The 17596-nt window shown below is 39.7% G+C and overlaps 1 protein-coding gene across 1 annotated transcript in view; it reads right to left on the minus strand.

Moving 5' to 3' along the window:
- LOC147302519 (voltage-gated delayed rectifier potassium channel KCNH8-like) overlaps positions 1-17596 on the minus strand; it is a 50983-nt gene that overhangs the window by 30311 nt on the left and 3076 nt on the right. The window contains exons 2-3 of the mRNA XM_086282997.1: positions 1563-1796; positions 1322-1453 (exon numbers count right to left, since the gene is read on the minus strand). Coding sequence (XP_086139123.1) covers positions 1322-1453; positions 1563-1796 — 366 coding nt within the window. The remainder of the gene's footprint in view (positions 1-1321; positions 1454-1562; positions 1797-17596) is intronic.

Here is a 17596-nt window from a genome sequence, read left to right on the forward strand (position 1 = left end):
CTGCACATGCCTACAACTGAATCTAAAAGGAGGCAAATGAGAGATAGCTTGAGGACGACTGTTGTCTGGTTTAATTGAGCAACATTATGAACATTGTAGTAGTTTGGCTCCACCGAGATCTGTAATCTAAAGCTAATATGTTTCACTTTAGGTCGTGGCTGTTCACCATAGCTATGGAGAGCCATAATCTAAATGTCTGAGGTCGTGTAAAACACTACACTAATACGTGAGGTGATGACAGCATTAGATTAGTGGAGCGATGCTGTACATTTACTCCCTGCTGCTGTGGAGCTGGTTATTATGTCTTTACATCCCTCAACCACACATACAGAAAAGTTTTCAGCACATAGCAAATCCCCTCCAGTTGAAACAAAACAGAAAAACTGGCGATGAATTCACTGTAAAGTAGGTCTGTCTGATATTCCCATGTTGGTGTTCGTCAGCGTTGCAACTGACCAGTCACGCTGTTGTGATGTCATAGCTTTGGAATATGGAGGAAAAGGAAAAACCAAATGCCTTTGTTTATATAAAACTCAGCATTTCAGGTGTTTTCTTTAAGAATTCATACAATATAATAAATATTTTATCAAGTCAGGTTTCTCACGTTGGGTTCCTCGTGACAGTAAGCTAACGTCTTGGCTAACGCTAACTGAATGCATCTGAATGCTAAGACAGTGTAAACAAGTCAGCTGCGATGCTGATTTTGGACCAACGTTGTCACCGACATAGGAATATTAGACCATGTGAAAATGTAAGTGTCCACTTTGGATATTTTCAGATAAACAGTCAAAGTGGCACAGAGGAATCTCGATATGTGCTTTAAGTATTTGATGTTAACAGTAAGTTTGCCCAAAATTTACTGCTTGGGAAAGCAGGAGAATCGACTTGTTTGTGTTCTGTGATAAGCTGCACTGATTCATTCATAAAGCTCCATCAGACCTTTAGATAGACAGCTGCAGCAGCTCTGCGTTTGCTCGAACCACTAGCATTATTTACAGCTCATCATGTGCAACGCGTTCACATGTCACTGTATGCTCACATCATGTTCTTTAAATGCAAAGTGTATTTGTTCAGTGAATATGTGCTGGCGCATTCATGCACAGCACTGTGCTTAAGTGTTTTCTAAGTCCATGCACAATAGTCCAAAGGATGTTGTTTTTATTTGACCCCTTCTCTCTAAAGGAATCATATGAACTGATCGGCTCTTTGCCATCTTTCTCGACAGAACTGACAGCAGGTACGTGAAGTAGGTAGTTTGACTGATTCTCGTTAATGCCTTGCCCATTTCACGTGAATTGGACAGGGAGTGGATGGTGCTCACCAATGTCAGATTCATTGTCACGGTCCTGGTCCTTGTTTTCTGTGATGTCCTTATGTGAGACCAGGAACAGAACCACCTCGCCCTTCTCGTTCTTGATGGGAACAATGTCCAACAGACACCAGAACTTAGAGCCTTTTCAAGGAAAAGAGATCAGAACACAGACACATATTGGTTTGGAAAAAAGAAATACTGCACTAAACACTATTTAACTTGTCAGTCTGCTCCAGCAGCCGAGTCTTACCGCTCTTCTTGTACAGAATGATTTCAGTCTTGAACTCCCGGCGTTCATCCAGAGCTTTTTGCATCTGTGTGGTGAGAGGGTTGCTGGTCTCACTCCCGTACAGAAAGTGACACATGCAGCTCTTCTGCATCAGCTCGCCGCGGGCAAAGCCGGTCAGTTCGCAGAAGCCATCGGAGCAGTAGACAATGGGATAGAGAGACTGGACCTGAGCATTCCCCAGGACGAAGTTGCTGTCTGAGCGGAAGGAAGATGGGAAAGTGATGGAGCAAAGTCACAAGGGAGGAAAAAGGAGAAACATAATCAAGGTAAGAGTGTAAGAAAACTGGAGAGCAGTTAGAGGACAAAAGAACAAAACCAGAAAGCTCAAGTCGTTCTCTCTTGTTGTTAAATGCTGATAAAATACTTAATTACCACCAAACAACAGCTTAAACCAGCTGAGGCTGGGAGCTGTGCCTTTAAGGATTTGTTTTGCTGTGCATCCTGTCACATTTATGCACCACGTTGTGGGGTCAGCACCTACAGGTTCACCAAGATTATTCAAAAGGTATCGCATTAAAATTTCATCCACGGCTGTCTTTTCTTTTTTTCTTTCAGTACTCACTCTCGCTGCGTGTTTGGCTCTAAAAGGCTTCTTCTCACTTTGAAGAGCTGTCCTCAAGGAGAATTTAACATGCCTGCTGCTTTTCAATGAACTTCAAAAAAAATAATCATCTCCTTTACTTTGTTCGTCTTCTGCACCTCCCGTGCATTATCATTTTTTTCTTATTATCTTCAGCTGTTTTTTTGTTTTGTTTTTAATCACATATTTTATGATTTGGGGCCACATCAATTTATCCTTACTTAACCTTTAAATAGTTTCAGACTGAAATTAGCAACAGTATTTTCTTCTTTGTGTCGGCTTTGGCCAGTAGTTAACATTGTTAAGATTTTTATATTACTCTGTTAATTTGAAATCATCTCTTTGCAGGTTTCTATATTCATTATAATTTTTTTTGAATCGTCATGTGGCTACAACATTCTACTCTGAGAAAATTTACATTGCACAGTCTTATTATGTGCCTGCCCTCCACCATTTATATGCTATCGTTGGGAGGTTTCAGTGATTTATTTATTTAATTTCTTTTCCCAAAAGTAGACATTTTGAGATTTTAAAGTAAGCTTTAGCTGTTATAATATCATAAAAACTAGTTACATAACACCTAACCATTTAGCTATTATATAAATACTGACATATCCAATTTTTAAAGCTATATAATATATTAATAGTTAGCCATAGCTCAGTTACTAAACTAAAATTAATTCTGTGTGATACATTTTTCTATAATTTCTTTTAATATATACTCATATGAATTACTATGAGGAATTTAGACTGACTTGGATAAAGTCTACAGCTAGATAACATAAAACCACAGACTGTATATAAGTGATGGATGCAGTGGTGTCTTTGATTAAAATCCTATTTAATGGCCAGCAGGAAGTGACTCCAAAAAGATCCCAGAGATGCTGAGCACTTGTTGGCCCTTTTGCCTTCACTCTGTGGTCCATCTCATCCCAAACCATCTTGATTGGGTTTAGGTCAGGTGACTGTGGAGGCCAGCACTCACTCCCCTCATTGGTCAAATAGCCCTTACACACTTGACGTGTGTTTGGGGTCATTGTCCTGTTAAAAAATAAACAATGGCCCAACTAAACGCAAACTTGTTGGGATGGCATGTCGTTGCAGGATGCTGTGGTAGCCATGCTGGTTCAGTGTGCCTTCAGTTTTTAATAAATCACCAGCAAAGCACCCCCACACCTCCTCCTCCATGCTTCACGGTGGGAACCATGCATGTAGAGACCATCAGTTCACCTTTTCTGCATCGCATAAGACATGCCAGGTGGAAACAAAGATCTCAAATTTGGACTCATTAGGCCAAAGCAAAGATTTCCACTGGTCTAATCTCCATTCCTTGTGTTTCTTGTGACCAAACAAATCTCTTCTGCTTGTTGCTTTTCCTTAGTAGTTTTTTCTGACCACAAAGGCCTGATTTGTGTGAATCAGGCCTTTGTGGTCAAATGTGGTCTCCTCTGAACAGTGGATGTAGAGATGTGTCTGCTACTGGAACACTGTGTGGCATTTACAGTGGCTTGCAAAAGTATTCGGCCCCCCTTGAACTTTTCCACATTTTGTCACATTACAGCCATAAACATGAATCAATTTTATTGGAATTCCACGTGAAAGACCAACACAAAGTGGTGCACACGTGAGAAGTGGAACGAAAATCATACATGATTCCAAACATTTTTTATAAATAAATAACTGCAAAGTGGGATGTGCGTAATTATTCAGCCCCCTGAGTCAATACTTTGTAGAACCACCTTTTGCTGCAATTACAGCTGCCAGTCTTTTAGGGTCTGTCTCTACCAGCTTTGCACATCTACAGACTGAAATCATTGCCCATTCTTCTTAGCAAAACAGCTCCAGCTCAGTCAGATTAGATGGGCAGCGTTTGTGAACAGCAGTTTTCAGATCTTGCCACAGAGTCTCGATTGGATTTAGATCTGGACTTTGACTGGGCCATTCTAACACATGGATATGTTTGCTTTTAATCCGTTCCATTGTTGCCCTGGCTTTATGTTTAGGGTCGTTGTCCTGCTGGAAGGTGAACCTCCGCCCCAGTCTCAAGTCTTTTGCAGACTCCAAGAGGTTTTCTTCCAAGATTGCCCTGTATTTGGCTCCATCCATCTTCCCATCAACTCTGACCAGCTTCCCTGTCCCTGCTGAAGAGAAGCACCCCCAGAGCATGATGCTGCCACCACCATATTTGACAGTGGGGATGGTGTGTTCAGAGTCATGTGCAGTGTTAGTTTTCCACACATAGCGTTTTGCATTTTGGCCAAAAAGTTCCAATTTGGTCTCATCTGACCAGAGCACCTTCTTCCACATGTTTGCTGTGTTCCCCACATGGCTTGTGGCAAACTGCAAACGGGACTTCTTATGGTTTTCTGTTAACAATGGCTTTCTTCTTGCCACTCTTCCATAAAGACCAACTTTGTGCAGTGCACGACTAATAGTTGTCCTATGGACAGATTCCCCCACCTGAGCTGTAGATCTCTGCAGCTCGTCCAGAGTCACCATGGGCCTCTTGGCTGCATTTCTGATCAGCGCTCTCCTTGTTCGGCCTGTGAGTTTAGGTGGACGGCCTTGTCTTGGTAGGTTTACAGTTGTGCCATACTCCTTCAATTTCTGAATGATGGCTTGATCAGTGCTCCGTGGGATGTTCAAGGCTTGGGAAATCTTTTTGTAGCCTAAGCCTGCTTTAAATTTCTCAATAACTTTATCCCTGACCTGTCTGGTGTGCTCTTTGGACTTCATGGTGTTGTTGCTCCCAATATTCTCTTAGACAACCTCTGAGGCCGTCACAGAGCAGCTGTATTTGTACTGACATTAGATTACACACAGGTGCACTCTATTTAGTCATTAGCACTCATCAGGCAATGTCTATGTGCAACTGACTGCACTCAGACCAAAGGGGGCTGAATAATTACGCACACCCCACTTTGCAGTTATTTGTTTGTAAAAAATGTTTGGATTCATGTATGATTTTCGTTCCACTTCTCACGTGTGCACCACTTTGTGTTGGTCTTTCACCTGGAATTCCAATAACATTGATTCATATTTGTGGCTGTAATGTGACAAAATGTGGAAAAGTTCAAGGGGGCCGAATACTTTTGCAAGCCACTGTATCTGGGCTCTAATCTGAGGTCCTGTTAACTTGTGATTTCTGAGGCTGGTGACTCGGATGAATTTATCCTCAGCAGCAGAGGTGACTCTTGGTCTTCCTTTCCTGGGCCGGTCCTCATGTGAGCCAGTTTCATTGTAGCACTTGTAGCACCTGGTTTTTGCGACTGCACTTGAGGACACATTGAAAGTTTTAGCAATTTTCTAGACTGACTGAGCTTCAGCTCTTAAAGTAATGATGAACTGTTGTTTCTCTTTACTTAGCTGATTGGTTCTTAAGAAAGGCACACCTGTAAAGCGAAAACCATTTCAGGTGACTACATCATGAAGCTCATTGAGAGAAGGTCAAGGGTTTGCAGCGCTGTCAACAAAGCCCTTTGCTTTGTTGACAGCGCTACTTTGAGGAATCTAAAATATAAAACATATTTAGAGTTATTTATCAATTTTTATTTGCTACATAATTCTATATATCTTGCTTCATATATTTGATGTCTTCAGTGAGTATCTACAATGTGTGTCCAAACTTTTGACTGCTAGTGTGTGTGTATGTAAGCATACGTAACTTGACGAGCAGGCTATGATATAAGCCAGAGCTATGACAAATCTTTTGACAGCTTAAGTTATGCAGCCAGCCTTGAATAATTCATTATCAGACATTGGGTTAGGTATGATAACTGACTCACACTCTTAAGGCATTCATTCCATTGAGATCATTAAAGTCCATGCATGCATGAATCTGGGGGACTGGAGCAACCACTTTGAAGAATGTGAGCAATACAGGATGAGAGAGCCAATGATTGAATGAGATGAGCAGGAATAGATGGATCAATAGATGCATATAAAGGGAGATTGCTTAAATAACTGGGGACAATGACATTTTATAATTTGCACATTAATAAAGCATGCCCAATGTAAATGCTCTTGCCAGACCTTGAAGCACTACTCAGACATAAATACAAACTGCCTCTCAGTGCTAGAGGCTCATGGAAAGTCACATACTTCTCCGAGGCAGTACACTGAAGTTGTAAATCAGAATAATTAACTGACAAAAAATATTTTTGTGCATATTGTGTCATCATTAAATATATGGCTCAATAAAATCTCATTTATTGTGACACAGACATGTGAAAAATAAAGTTTTCATAACATAATAAAAGAATAGCAGCCAAATGCTACTAATCAACTGCGTTTGATTGGCTGATAACCAGCCAGTGTGAGCATCTCTTAAAAAAAAACTAAAGTTTTGGCAGTTTGCTGGTCTGGAGCATTCAGGTGTGTTAACACAATGTCTCAGTCTCCTCAGGCGTGGATACCCAGTCAATTCCACCAAAGGTCAGGCTATGCAATGCTCAGAGAAACTACAAAAACAAAACAAAGAGCTACAGCTACAGTTAGCATGTTAAATGTTAAAGTTCATGACAGTACAATTAGAAAAAAATGGTGCCAGGAGAAAGTTTCTTCTCTTCAAAAACTTCATGCCATTATGGCTTAAGCTTATAAAACTGCATCTGAACAAGCCAAAAGACCTCTGGAACAATGTCCTCTGGAGAGATGAGATCAAAGTGAAGATGCCTGGTCATAACAGAGAAAACTAAACATATCAGCACAAACACTTGATCGAAACTGTTGAGCACGGTGGTGGCGTAGTGATGAGTTGACCTTGTTGGAGCCACAGGACCTTTACACCTTGCAGTCACTGAGTCAACCATGAACTCCTCTGCATACGAAAGTATTCTAGAGTCAAATGTGAGGCTAAATGTGGGGACAGTTAAAGTCTGACCCAAACTAGAACGTGCAACAGGACAATGATCCCTAAACACAGCAACAATGGCCGAAAAAGAAAAGAATCAAGGTGTTTCCTGTGATCCAGTCAAAGTCGAGACCTCAACTCAAATCCTGAGGCAGTTGTCAGCCATCACCGCACACCCATTCTTCATAAAAGAATGAAGATAAAAACACTGTAAATAAACATTGAACGGCATTGCAAGATGGTTGCAAAGAGGAGTGGCAATAACAACAAAATAAAGAAAGCAATAACAATTGCTGACAAGGTGGTTCTAAAAGCCACTAAATCGTGGGGTGTTCTTAGCTTTTCGGATGCAATGAGTCCTGTGAAAACTTTTTTTTTCACTTTGCTGTACGAGAAAGCCACAATTTCTGCGAGTTAGATGAGAAGATGAATGCTGCTTTACTTTTTTGCACCCTAAGTCGTGCAGCTACACAGCAAAACGCTGACTAAAGGGAGGATAATAAGGTGATAACGTCAAGTTGTATTATTTATTGGTCTCCTGGAATACACCATGCACAGCAAAGGAACTATACTCTTATAAAAATGGAGCTTCCTGTTCAGAAAAAGTGTTACAAATTATTTCCAAATTTAATTTAATTTAAATGAGGATGTTCTGGGTTAGCTGGGAGCTGAGTCCAAACCGGCTACAGCACTGAATTAGAGAAAGGGAAGAAAATGGATGGACTTCCAGCAACTGTTAAAAGACTTTATGATATATAAAAGTTTAATTTGCTTGCTGCTGGTAGTGGGGAAACACATTTCTTCCTAGCAACCTGTAATTGTCACGTGGTTGCCGACCTGTCTCGAGGCCTGAGTCACCTGGGATTCAATAGTATCAAACTTCTGATCTAACTGATGGCAAAACAGTGATGTTTATTTCCCCAAATGCTGGCAATTCTTTTAAAGAGCTTGTTTCTTTTATTTTTTATGATTGCTGGGAGGCAAAACTGTAAATATAAGCTTTGGTTATTGGCTGAAAGAAAAAGTTGCTGAGTGAAGTCGTGCATTCATTTCTTTCACTCCAAATTTAGTTCGCCGCCACCTACAAACAAACATTGTAAGTAAATCAGTTCAAACATTATTTTCACTCACCCATCCATCATGGCCATTATGTTTCCACAATATGTAGGAGGAAATGTATGTTTCTGTATAAAGGCCATATGGTGCTGCTGACTGCAGAAGGGCATATCAATCAGTGAAGTGTAATTTTGTGGCTGTGCTTAGCTAAAGGCAGCTGCGAAGCCGGCGAAAGCATGTTTTTGCTGACTATGAGCTCAGAAAAGCCCAGCATGACAGACTCATGTTCCCAGCAGCTGTTTTTTTCTGCGTTTGTTTTTTTCTCTCCTAATGTACAGCTTTATGAACAACGGACCACAGTGAAGCTTGAGATGTAACAAGTGTGAAGCCGCGTTACTCATACAAAGCCGGGTAGACGGGCACTGACAGCAGCCACGCTGGTGCTGTCTCCTTCTTGTCAGTTTTTACCAGGTGTGCTGCCGTAGAAACCAGCTGTAATAACACCTGATCATTCAAGCTGGTCTGTCAGGCAGCAGGAGAGGGAGGAGCTCAATAATTTCACATGTAAGAATCCGGCGATTCTGAAGAGTGTGACAGAATATAATGGGATTTGATGAATCACTTCACCCAGAAAAATAGCCTTGTACATTTGAAATGATTAAATGGAAGAATGAAGGAAAGAATATATTAATATTTAATAGCAGTGAGCCTATTTTGAAAAAGAACAAAGGTAGGGTTTCAAATGAGGCTACATTAGGAGATTTTACTGGGACTCTTAAACTTTCAGGGTGATGTGATAGAAAAATCCCACAATGGGTATTTTTGGAAAATGAAATAACAAAAATGGTTACCACATTTGTAATTACTGACAATGATGTTTTAAAACAAAGCAATCCAAATATCTGTTTGGATACAGCGCTGGTATTGACACCAGTGCTGGTATTGGTATCAGATCGATACTAACCCGATAGGATCAATATTTCTTTCTGTCCTCTAAGCTTAGTAAGTAAGCTCAGTCCTGTATTTACGTGGTATTGGACCAAAACTAAAATTTGCAGTATCGCTTAGCACTAAATAAAGGCACCCTGACAATTTTTATTCAAGCCTAGCAGTTCTTTTGTAGTGTTCTTCCAAGTTTAGCTCCTGTAAACTGTCAGTAGGAATGTGTAGGACTGTGTAGCATGTATGCATGAATGCATCTGAGTCCAAAGCAGCAACACCCAAGAGCTAAAAGATGGCACACTAGGGACAACAGGAGTTGGAGACCCAGGCATAACCACATGCATTTATTGCAACTGTGCGCCTTTGACATGGTTGCTTTGAAGATGGGTTAGGGTCCACAGCCACTCCCAGCCAGTTGTCATTGTCAAAGTGCCTTTGGCGCATCAAGGTGGAAATAAAACGACAACAAGATTCAGTCTGCTGTCCGTTTGAGATTGAGTGGAGTTAAGTTGGCAATTGCATGCAATCTGTTTGTGATAATGCAGCAGTTAACTGTAAAAAGTCAGCAACAATCTGCTGCTGTCTATGATTCACATTAACTAACTTCCATTCCCAGTCCAGCCAGAACCTCATAGATTTAAAACAGAAATTAAGAAAGTCATCCACAAATAGTGAGGTAGCTGCTGCAAAATGACCAAATCACTTTGCAACCCTGCGTTTATATAGGAATAACCAGAATGCAACAAGTTGGCAACTAGCTGAGTTGAGTCATCTATTGCAAAGAGATGCATCACAGACAAACTGTGCTTGAGTAATGCTTTAATGAATGTGTTGTTTATTCTAGGTTTTATATAAAAGATGGATATAGCCACCATTATGTGGTGTTGGCAGTCTCTCTGCATTTATCAACTGGATGGAAAGTATTTGTGAGACTGCAATCAGTTGGATTGCAGAGTCAAACTTGTGATTGAAAGTCTTCACCCAGAAGTTTAGGGTGTTGCACACTGAATCTCTGGGTAGCCAACTAGTTGTGCAACTACTTACATTTGACCTCCAACGGCTAAAAAGTAGCAAAACTAAATTCAGCCCAGTCAGCTGATCATATGGGCAGCCACTAATCTTTCCTTGTTACAGCAGTTTGCTGTCTTATTTTACTCTAGTGTGACTGAGCTTCAAAATAAGTTAGTTTCCATAGTCTTCCATGCTAAAAGCATAAAGATACACCTTGCTAACATAGCAAGCTTGCTAGCATTAGCTGATAACTCTACCTTCTCTTCCAAATTTGCTCACTAATGGCTCTAAACACAAACTAAACAAACAAACAAAAAAATGTAACCAAAAAGCTAAATTTGATAAGTGACATGATGGTGGCTTTATCCATCTTTTATACACAACCTAGAGTAAGTAACATGTTGAAATGTGCAATTCACTTGTATTTTTATTTTTTATTCCTATTTATTCTATTTATCCCCTTTGTATATTTTATTTATATTTGTCTCTGTATTTATATATGTGTGTGTGTGTGTGTGTGTGTGTGTATATATATATATATATATATATATATATATATATATATATATATATATATATATATATATATAACAATTCTGTAACTGTAACTTCGGTCGTTGCTGTGCTTTTTGGAAGTCGAATTTCCCAGAGGAACCCACCCGAGGGATTAATAAAGTTCTATCTTATCTTATCTTATCTTATGTTCATAAAAGCATTCCTCCAAAGCACTACTACTCGGTCAAAAACTCCACAGGGAACCCGTGGAGCATTTTAACAAAGAAAACAATGTATTAATTCAAGCGTTATTTCTTTGAGAACCCTGACAGCACATTATCTTCAGCCTTGGTTCTTGATTTTTTTGTAAGCATTTTTCTGTCTCTCGTTGTTATGGATGCAGTCATTTTCTAGAAGATGACATCCACATTCTTAATCCCACATCCAAAGCTGTGATTAGCTTGGTTGTTACCGAGCCAAGGAACCAGCATTCAGACTTCTCCTTAATGGGAACAAAAGAGCTTAATCCAAGCCATGGAAATACACCCTCACCAAATGTACAGAATGCTTGCGGACAATTTTACCCCACGCTGTACTCATCATTTTTTTGAAATACTGGGAATAGATATATTTTTGCGCTGTTAATACAAAGCAAAAGAGTAGTTGCACAAAACCAAAATATCACTGAGCCTCTTTGCACTTTTAATCTCATGAAAACATAAAAGAATGGAGTAGAAAGAGTTTCCTGCAAATGCTGAATCACATCTTTGCATCTAAACGTGCGATGCTTTCTGCTTCTGCACTGTGTGCAAGGTTACAGAGCTCATTACACACACATGTGGCGGTCGGCCTCATAGTTACATGGACACTTTCCCTCAGAGACGTGATCTGCTTACAGAGGAAACGGTTTCCTGTGCCCCTCCATTTTCCTTTTGGCCTTATGCCGTGATAGTATTCTGTTTTTGTTTTATTTTCTGCTCATTCCCCAGGCGCTAGGCAGGCCTGTCACATCCCCACCACAATCCAGGTGTAATAACGTGTGAACTGCACAACAAAACCGCTCAGACTCAGCCCCTGAGCGGCTTAGGGAACCCCGATAAACCCTGCTACTGATAACACTGACAGCGACAGCCTGCCACAGCACATTCACGCACAATGTAAGCCTAACACACGCACACAGGCCGCAAACATTACATGTTTGTTTGCAGCACCCGTTTGGAGGCGTCTACTGAACCATAATTATTATAGTTCTAATATTATATAAGAATATAAAACAATCTCTCCTTTTTACCCTTTTAAATGTTTTCTCATATAATTTAAGTATCGTGTGTGACTTTGCCTCATATAGTAACACCTTTTTTTTGTGCAACTGACATTTAGCCAATCACAACCCAGCACACAGCACAACATGGTTGCTGAAGCCACTTTTGAAATACTGATAATTTTGAAGCATCAAGTGCAGAAACTGTAGACACACTGTTGACCAAAATTATTAAGATGCGTTTAATCTGGCTTCCATTTATAGCTGAATTTGTCTGTGCGAGAGCCAATGAAATGAAAAGGGAACAAGCAAATAAAGACACGAGCACTGACAGCTGGACGATAGCAGTCGTTAAAGCCGCTCTCTGACGCGTTTCCTCGACTGTAACTGAAAACACGTTTTCATCTTCATCTTCTTTTCACCTTCAAAACTATTTAGCCCACAGCTTTACGTAAGACGAAGCTCCAGTAACGCAAAGCAAGCAGATGTGTGAGCTAACTCAAAGCTACTGCATGGCCAACATTAATGCAAAGCAAACACTTAATTCTTACATATGTTGATAGTTGGACAAAATGTGCTCAATGTTCTCTGCTCTGGTGAAGGGACTTCCATATTTGCTCAGTTAAAATGTTTTCCTGCTGTCATTGGGCAGTACTTGTGTGTGGGTTTTATAATGTTAGTCATTAAAGTGTCATTTTGAGTCTGAACTATTTTACTATCTGGGTTTTGGTCTTTTATCAACAGCGTGACCTGCAGTGTACCCCTAAAATATCACCTGTTATTAACATCTGATCTGTATCTGACACATCGTCTGGATGCTGACAGCCGACGCATACATTTACATATATTCCCGCAGCTTTTGTTGGCCTCTCTGTGGACCTTTCAGCTGATGTTATTTATTCAGAACGTGGTCACGCTGCGAGCCTCAGGTGTCGCAATAATGATGTATTGATGATAACTGTGATATTTAAAAAATGAGGCATCCATAAATTAAAAATGCACGTGTCATGGATAACTGTGTTAATTGTCTCGGTCTGCCAATCACTTTTACATTTTGATTTTGTAAATTTTTGATAAATCTTCTATAAATTCTGAAATCAGACCAGCTTTAAATACTGCAGTTACACCAAGCTAAGAACCAAAAGCAAAGTGCTCCTGACTGTTGTTGGCCTCATTTACATCCACAATTGCTGTGACTTGTTTGAACCTTTCCCTACAAGTTATTTAAACAGAAATCTAAAGCTGTTACAAGACATGCACTCATCTGTCACTACCTGTTGAACTAATCAGCCAGTTACATGGCAGCAACCCAATCCCAGTTTAGGTGTGTATACATGGTCAAAACAACCTGCTGACATTTAAAGTGATCATCAGAGTAGGGATGGGAAAATATCCCGTGAGCCATAGGTCTCTGGATGAAAATGTTTTGTTGCTTTGAGAGGTCAGCAGGTATTTAAGAGACTATTTAGAGCTAATACGAAGGCAACAGTAAGTCAAACGTTCTTCTGTGTACCTAGAGTATAATGAGGTATGCAGAAGAGCATTTCTAAATGCACAAAATGTTGAAGCTGGACAGCAGCAGAAGACCACACTGGGTGCCACTTCTGTCAGCTAAGAAACTAAGGCTACAATTCACACAGGTTCACCAAAACAAGCCAATAAAAGATTTGAACAACAGATCTTATCTGATGAGGCTTGAGTTCTGCTGCTACATTTGAACAATAGGGTCAGAATTCAGCCTAAGCAACATAAAAGCAACAAGCAATCCCACCTTGTACCAGTGGTTCAGGCTGGTGGTGTAACGGTACATAGGATATTTTCTGGGACCCCTTAGTACCACTTGTGCATTGTTGGTAATGCCACAGCGTATGTTCTTCTAGCACCTTGTTAGTGTGAATGCTTGAAAAGCATTCACAGTATTGTTCTTCTAATCTTTATTCTATTTTATTATTATTCTGTATTCCGTACGTTTTTTGTAATCTATCTCCTTCAAAACCGTTCAACTTAGAAAAACCATTCAAACACCGTTAGATTCCTATTCTTTTGGACAACATTGCTTCTATTTTTCTCATTTTTAACATTTATATTTTTAATTTTATTCAACTTTTTTCAACAAAAATTTATAATGTATTTCAATGGGGAGACCCTTCAAATTCTCATTCAACTTCCTCCTCTTTAAACTGTATCTACTTCCACATACATTGACATAGAGCCACCATTCAAACTTTAAAACGAAGACAAGACATTCAACTATTCAACTTGTATTTATCTTTTCAATATCTATTATACTTTTTCTTCAGTTCCAGTTTAAGTTTCATGATGTTTTTTCACCCGTTTCAAAGTTTATAATGGGTGTGTATGGGACGGAATGTTGGGGCTAGAGTGAGACAGCTCAACTGCTAGAGTGAGAGGAGCAAAAAAATTAATCTTAAAATCTTTTTTAAAACTGCTGCTGTGTCCGCAGCGTTTGCTCTACAGGTATGATTTTACCCTCAAAACGTAGCCATCGCTGTCCTCTTTCATCCAATGTGTTTACTATTGTCCTAGGTGTTATGGTTCTTTCGTAAATGTCACCAATGCACAGCCTCCTCCCTCCAACTCTTCCATAGACTCTAATGTTAAAATGGCTCAGAAGGTTCGTTTGAAAATCAGAAGAGCATGGTGTCTTTACACTGTCACCACGTCCATATAATAAACTCCACAGGCATGAAAACTGAGAATTCAGTAGACTAGACATTGCTGTCACTCACGGTGAAAGAATTTTGTCAATACGACTTTTACTTTTCATTTGGGAACGATTTGTTTCGGCCTGACTTTTCTGTTCATTTTAAGCAGCAAAAGTGAGGCGCATGTCTGTGTACGTGTGTATGGAGCCATTGGGTGCGGTCACTATAGCAACCAGGCTCACACCTGCCTGCTTAACGAGCTCTGCCTGCCACTGTACCAAGATTCATCTTAAGCACTTCTCTTTCAACTGCTGCTGTGTCCACAGTGTTACAGCCATCATTTTACCCTCAAATTGTCGCCATTATTGTTCTCTTTCCAACACCGTATCTTTCAAAGCTCAGGCATTTAAACTTTTTAAACTGTGTGGATCAAAGTGGAGGGATCACATTTGAGTCATTCAGTGATTCAAAGAATATGACCTTTTAATATTCATTCAGATGTTTTCTGACTCTAAATGTTCTTTTCTCATTTCTTAGGGTTTTCTAATTTACATTTAAAACATTTTCAGTTTTTTTCCAACTCCTTCTTCTGTGTAACCTTCAGCTTTTAGCAGTTCAGCACCTTTGTTTTCAGGTTAAATTCAGGTTGTTTTTTTTTTTTTTTCTCATTCAAAATTTTTAACTCAAAATTCAGCAATTAATTCATTTCAGTCCATACATTCAGATTCAAGCATTCACACTGCAGTTTCTTCAGAAAATGCACTTTCTAGTTGAATTAGTTCTTCAAAGAGTTGAGAAAGATCTGAAGGCAAAAGAAGGTCCAACAACCTTGTCCGGGTATGTTAAAGTGTCCATTATTTCAAACTAGCAGACCTTCGTCAGAGCATCACACATACTGAACTCACTCCCAGCCAAAAGTTAAGACTGAATGAGGAGTCTATACTACATTTTCTAAAGTCAGAAACCATGAAATTAAAAAATACTGTTGAACAAAAGCCTAATTGTTAAAAATCTGTCGCCACAAAGCTGACAGCTACCTTCAACATTTTCCGAGATTTGCTATCAAACTGTTATTAAACGGCTGACTTTGTACGTTTAAATATGCATGATGTGGACTGAGGTATCTCTGGGTTAAAAGAGAGTTGATTTTGCATTTTAAGCTTTCTCCTAAAATGAACGAAAGGAAATCAAGAAATTCCCTGGAGTCTCCCTGCTTCGTCTTGCTCCATTAATGTTGTAAGAAAAAAAGACAAGACGATCCAACCTAAAAATACTCTTCTGCTCGGCTGGTAACGGGCATTTGAGGAGTCACTGTGAGTCACAAAGAACAGGTCCCCTGTTCTGTCACCGAGCATAGGTAATGACAAATAAAACCAGTGAAGTGTGTGAAGATCACTGACATCTGAAGCAGCTTCACAAAGACGGACAAGTTCGCTCAAAGTTACCGAAGTCTCTAAATTCCTACCCTTTGACAGTTTCTTGACAGCACCCCCATTGACAGCATTGTACAGTTATACTGTTGTATGGTTGGAGAAGCCCCTCTTTAAAATTCCACCTCTGTGGTTTTACCAATGGCCTGTTAAAGGTTAGGAGCAGAGGGGAATTCATGAATGAGAAAGTCAACATTACCATCATCCCAGACATCATTCACATGCGGCTGTTCAAGCATGAAGAGCTTCTGCTTATCAAAAGTCAACATTCATCCAATCTATTCACGCGTTTATCCCCAGTAGCTGATTCCGTTTATGATTAATGCTTACACGTGTTTAATCAGGCCTCATTGAAGCCACTTATTGAAATTCTGTCACTGTGATCTGCTCTTATTATCAGCTTTTTGTAGCAAGGAGCATCATTTTAGGTTGGTTCGAGTCAGTGTTAAATATATGCAACTCAAAGAACGGATAGATAAATGTGATAAGTCAAAAGTGGAATTATCACACACAGTATTTTTTTACATCAGTTATTTCCTGTTTAACTTCTGCACCAACACACATATTTATTTTACTTTTGTTGTAAATGTTTTTTCCGCTTGTGTTTGAATGTACGCCACACTCGTCTTATTTCACGCAGATTCTAATATTAAACAAACTCTGGAGTTTCCTCCTTTTTTGTTACTTTATGCATTATTTGTGCAGGATTAAAGTACGCAGAATCTCTCGAGAGCATGGGAGTTGAATAAATCTGTATAAATAAATCATCAGTTGGTTCATGATAGTCAGTGTTCACTATTTGTAATGCTCCTTTCTGTGGTATCAAAACTGATTTGTGTGTGTGTTGTTCCTCCAAACCTCCAGACAGTAGCTTATGTATATAAGGAAGGGAATACTAAAGGAAAAAAATTTGAATTTCCAATAACCTTTCCTGCAATAGTACAGCAGATATGTTTATATGTTTTCCAGCAGTTTCCAGCCAATAACAGCGCCTCAAAATGTACTTGCATAAGTTGTTCCTAGGATTCTTTTTTTCCAGTAAACATGTCCAATATCATTGCAAGTATGCAATTTTGATCATCACTGCTAATGTTTTGCATGCAAGATCAGATGGAATCAGTTTGGAAGTGAGAGTGAATTTTTTCAAGACTGATATTGAAAAAGAAGCAAAAACTTTAAGCTGAGGAGAGAAAGGCATGGCACACTGTCCACCCCTGCTATAATTTGAGTAAATATATGAAATCAAAGGATTATTTATTCAAATAATCATTAAGGAAAATGTCCTTGGTATAAAATGAATATGTACCTATTGAGTACATTTTGTTTGGCCTTTTGGATCCCTCCTCCTGATGAAACACCAGGAGACACTGCATGCTTTCATGTGATGGTTACATGTGGAGGCAGCCTGTGGTTTATGTCCTAGAGTCTCAGACTGTCCACCAAACACCAGAAATGAACGGCGAACAGCAGACTAGCTCTTTAGGTCTGTGGTGATACATGCTGGAGGGCTAATGGAAGCTTTCCTGGTGCTCTGTGGACTCTGTCCCCCTGTGGCATCTTTTTGATGGGTACTAAAGCTGCTGCCTCGGACCTTCTGATTCCTGGATGATCCAAACTTTAATTCTGCAGAAAGCACAGATGCATACCCTTTCTTGTTAGCTGGGTTAAATAATTTTGAAATCCAGGGCCAGTTCCTAATGAA

This window comes from Aulonocara sp. 'chitande type north' Nkhata Bay, linkage group LG23, assembly GCF_057382095.1.
Source record: "Aulonocara sp. 'chitande type north' Nkhata Bay isolate Kocher_YH1m ecotype deep benthic linkage group LG23, A_spYH_male_GT1.1, whole genome shotgun sequence".
Taxonomy (NCBI): Eukaryota; Metazoa; Chordata; class Actinopteri; order Cichliformes; family Cichlidae; genus Aulonocara; species Aulonocara sp. 'chitande type north' Nkhata Bay.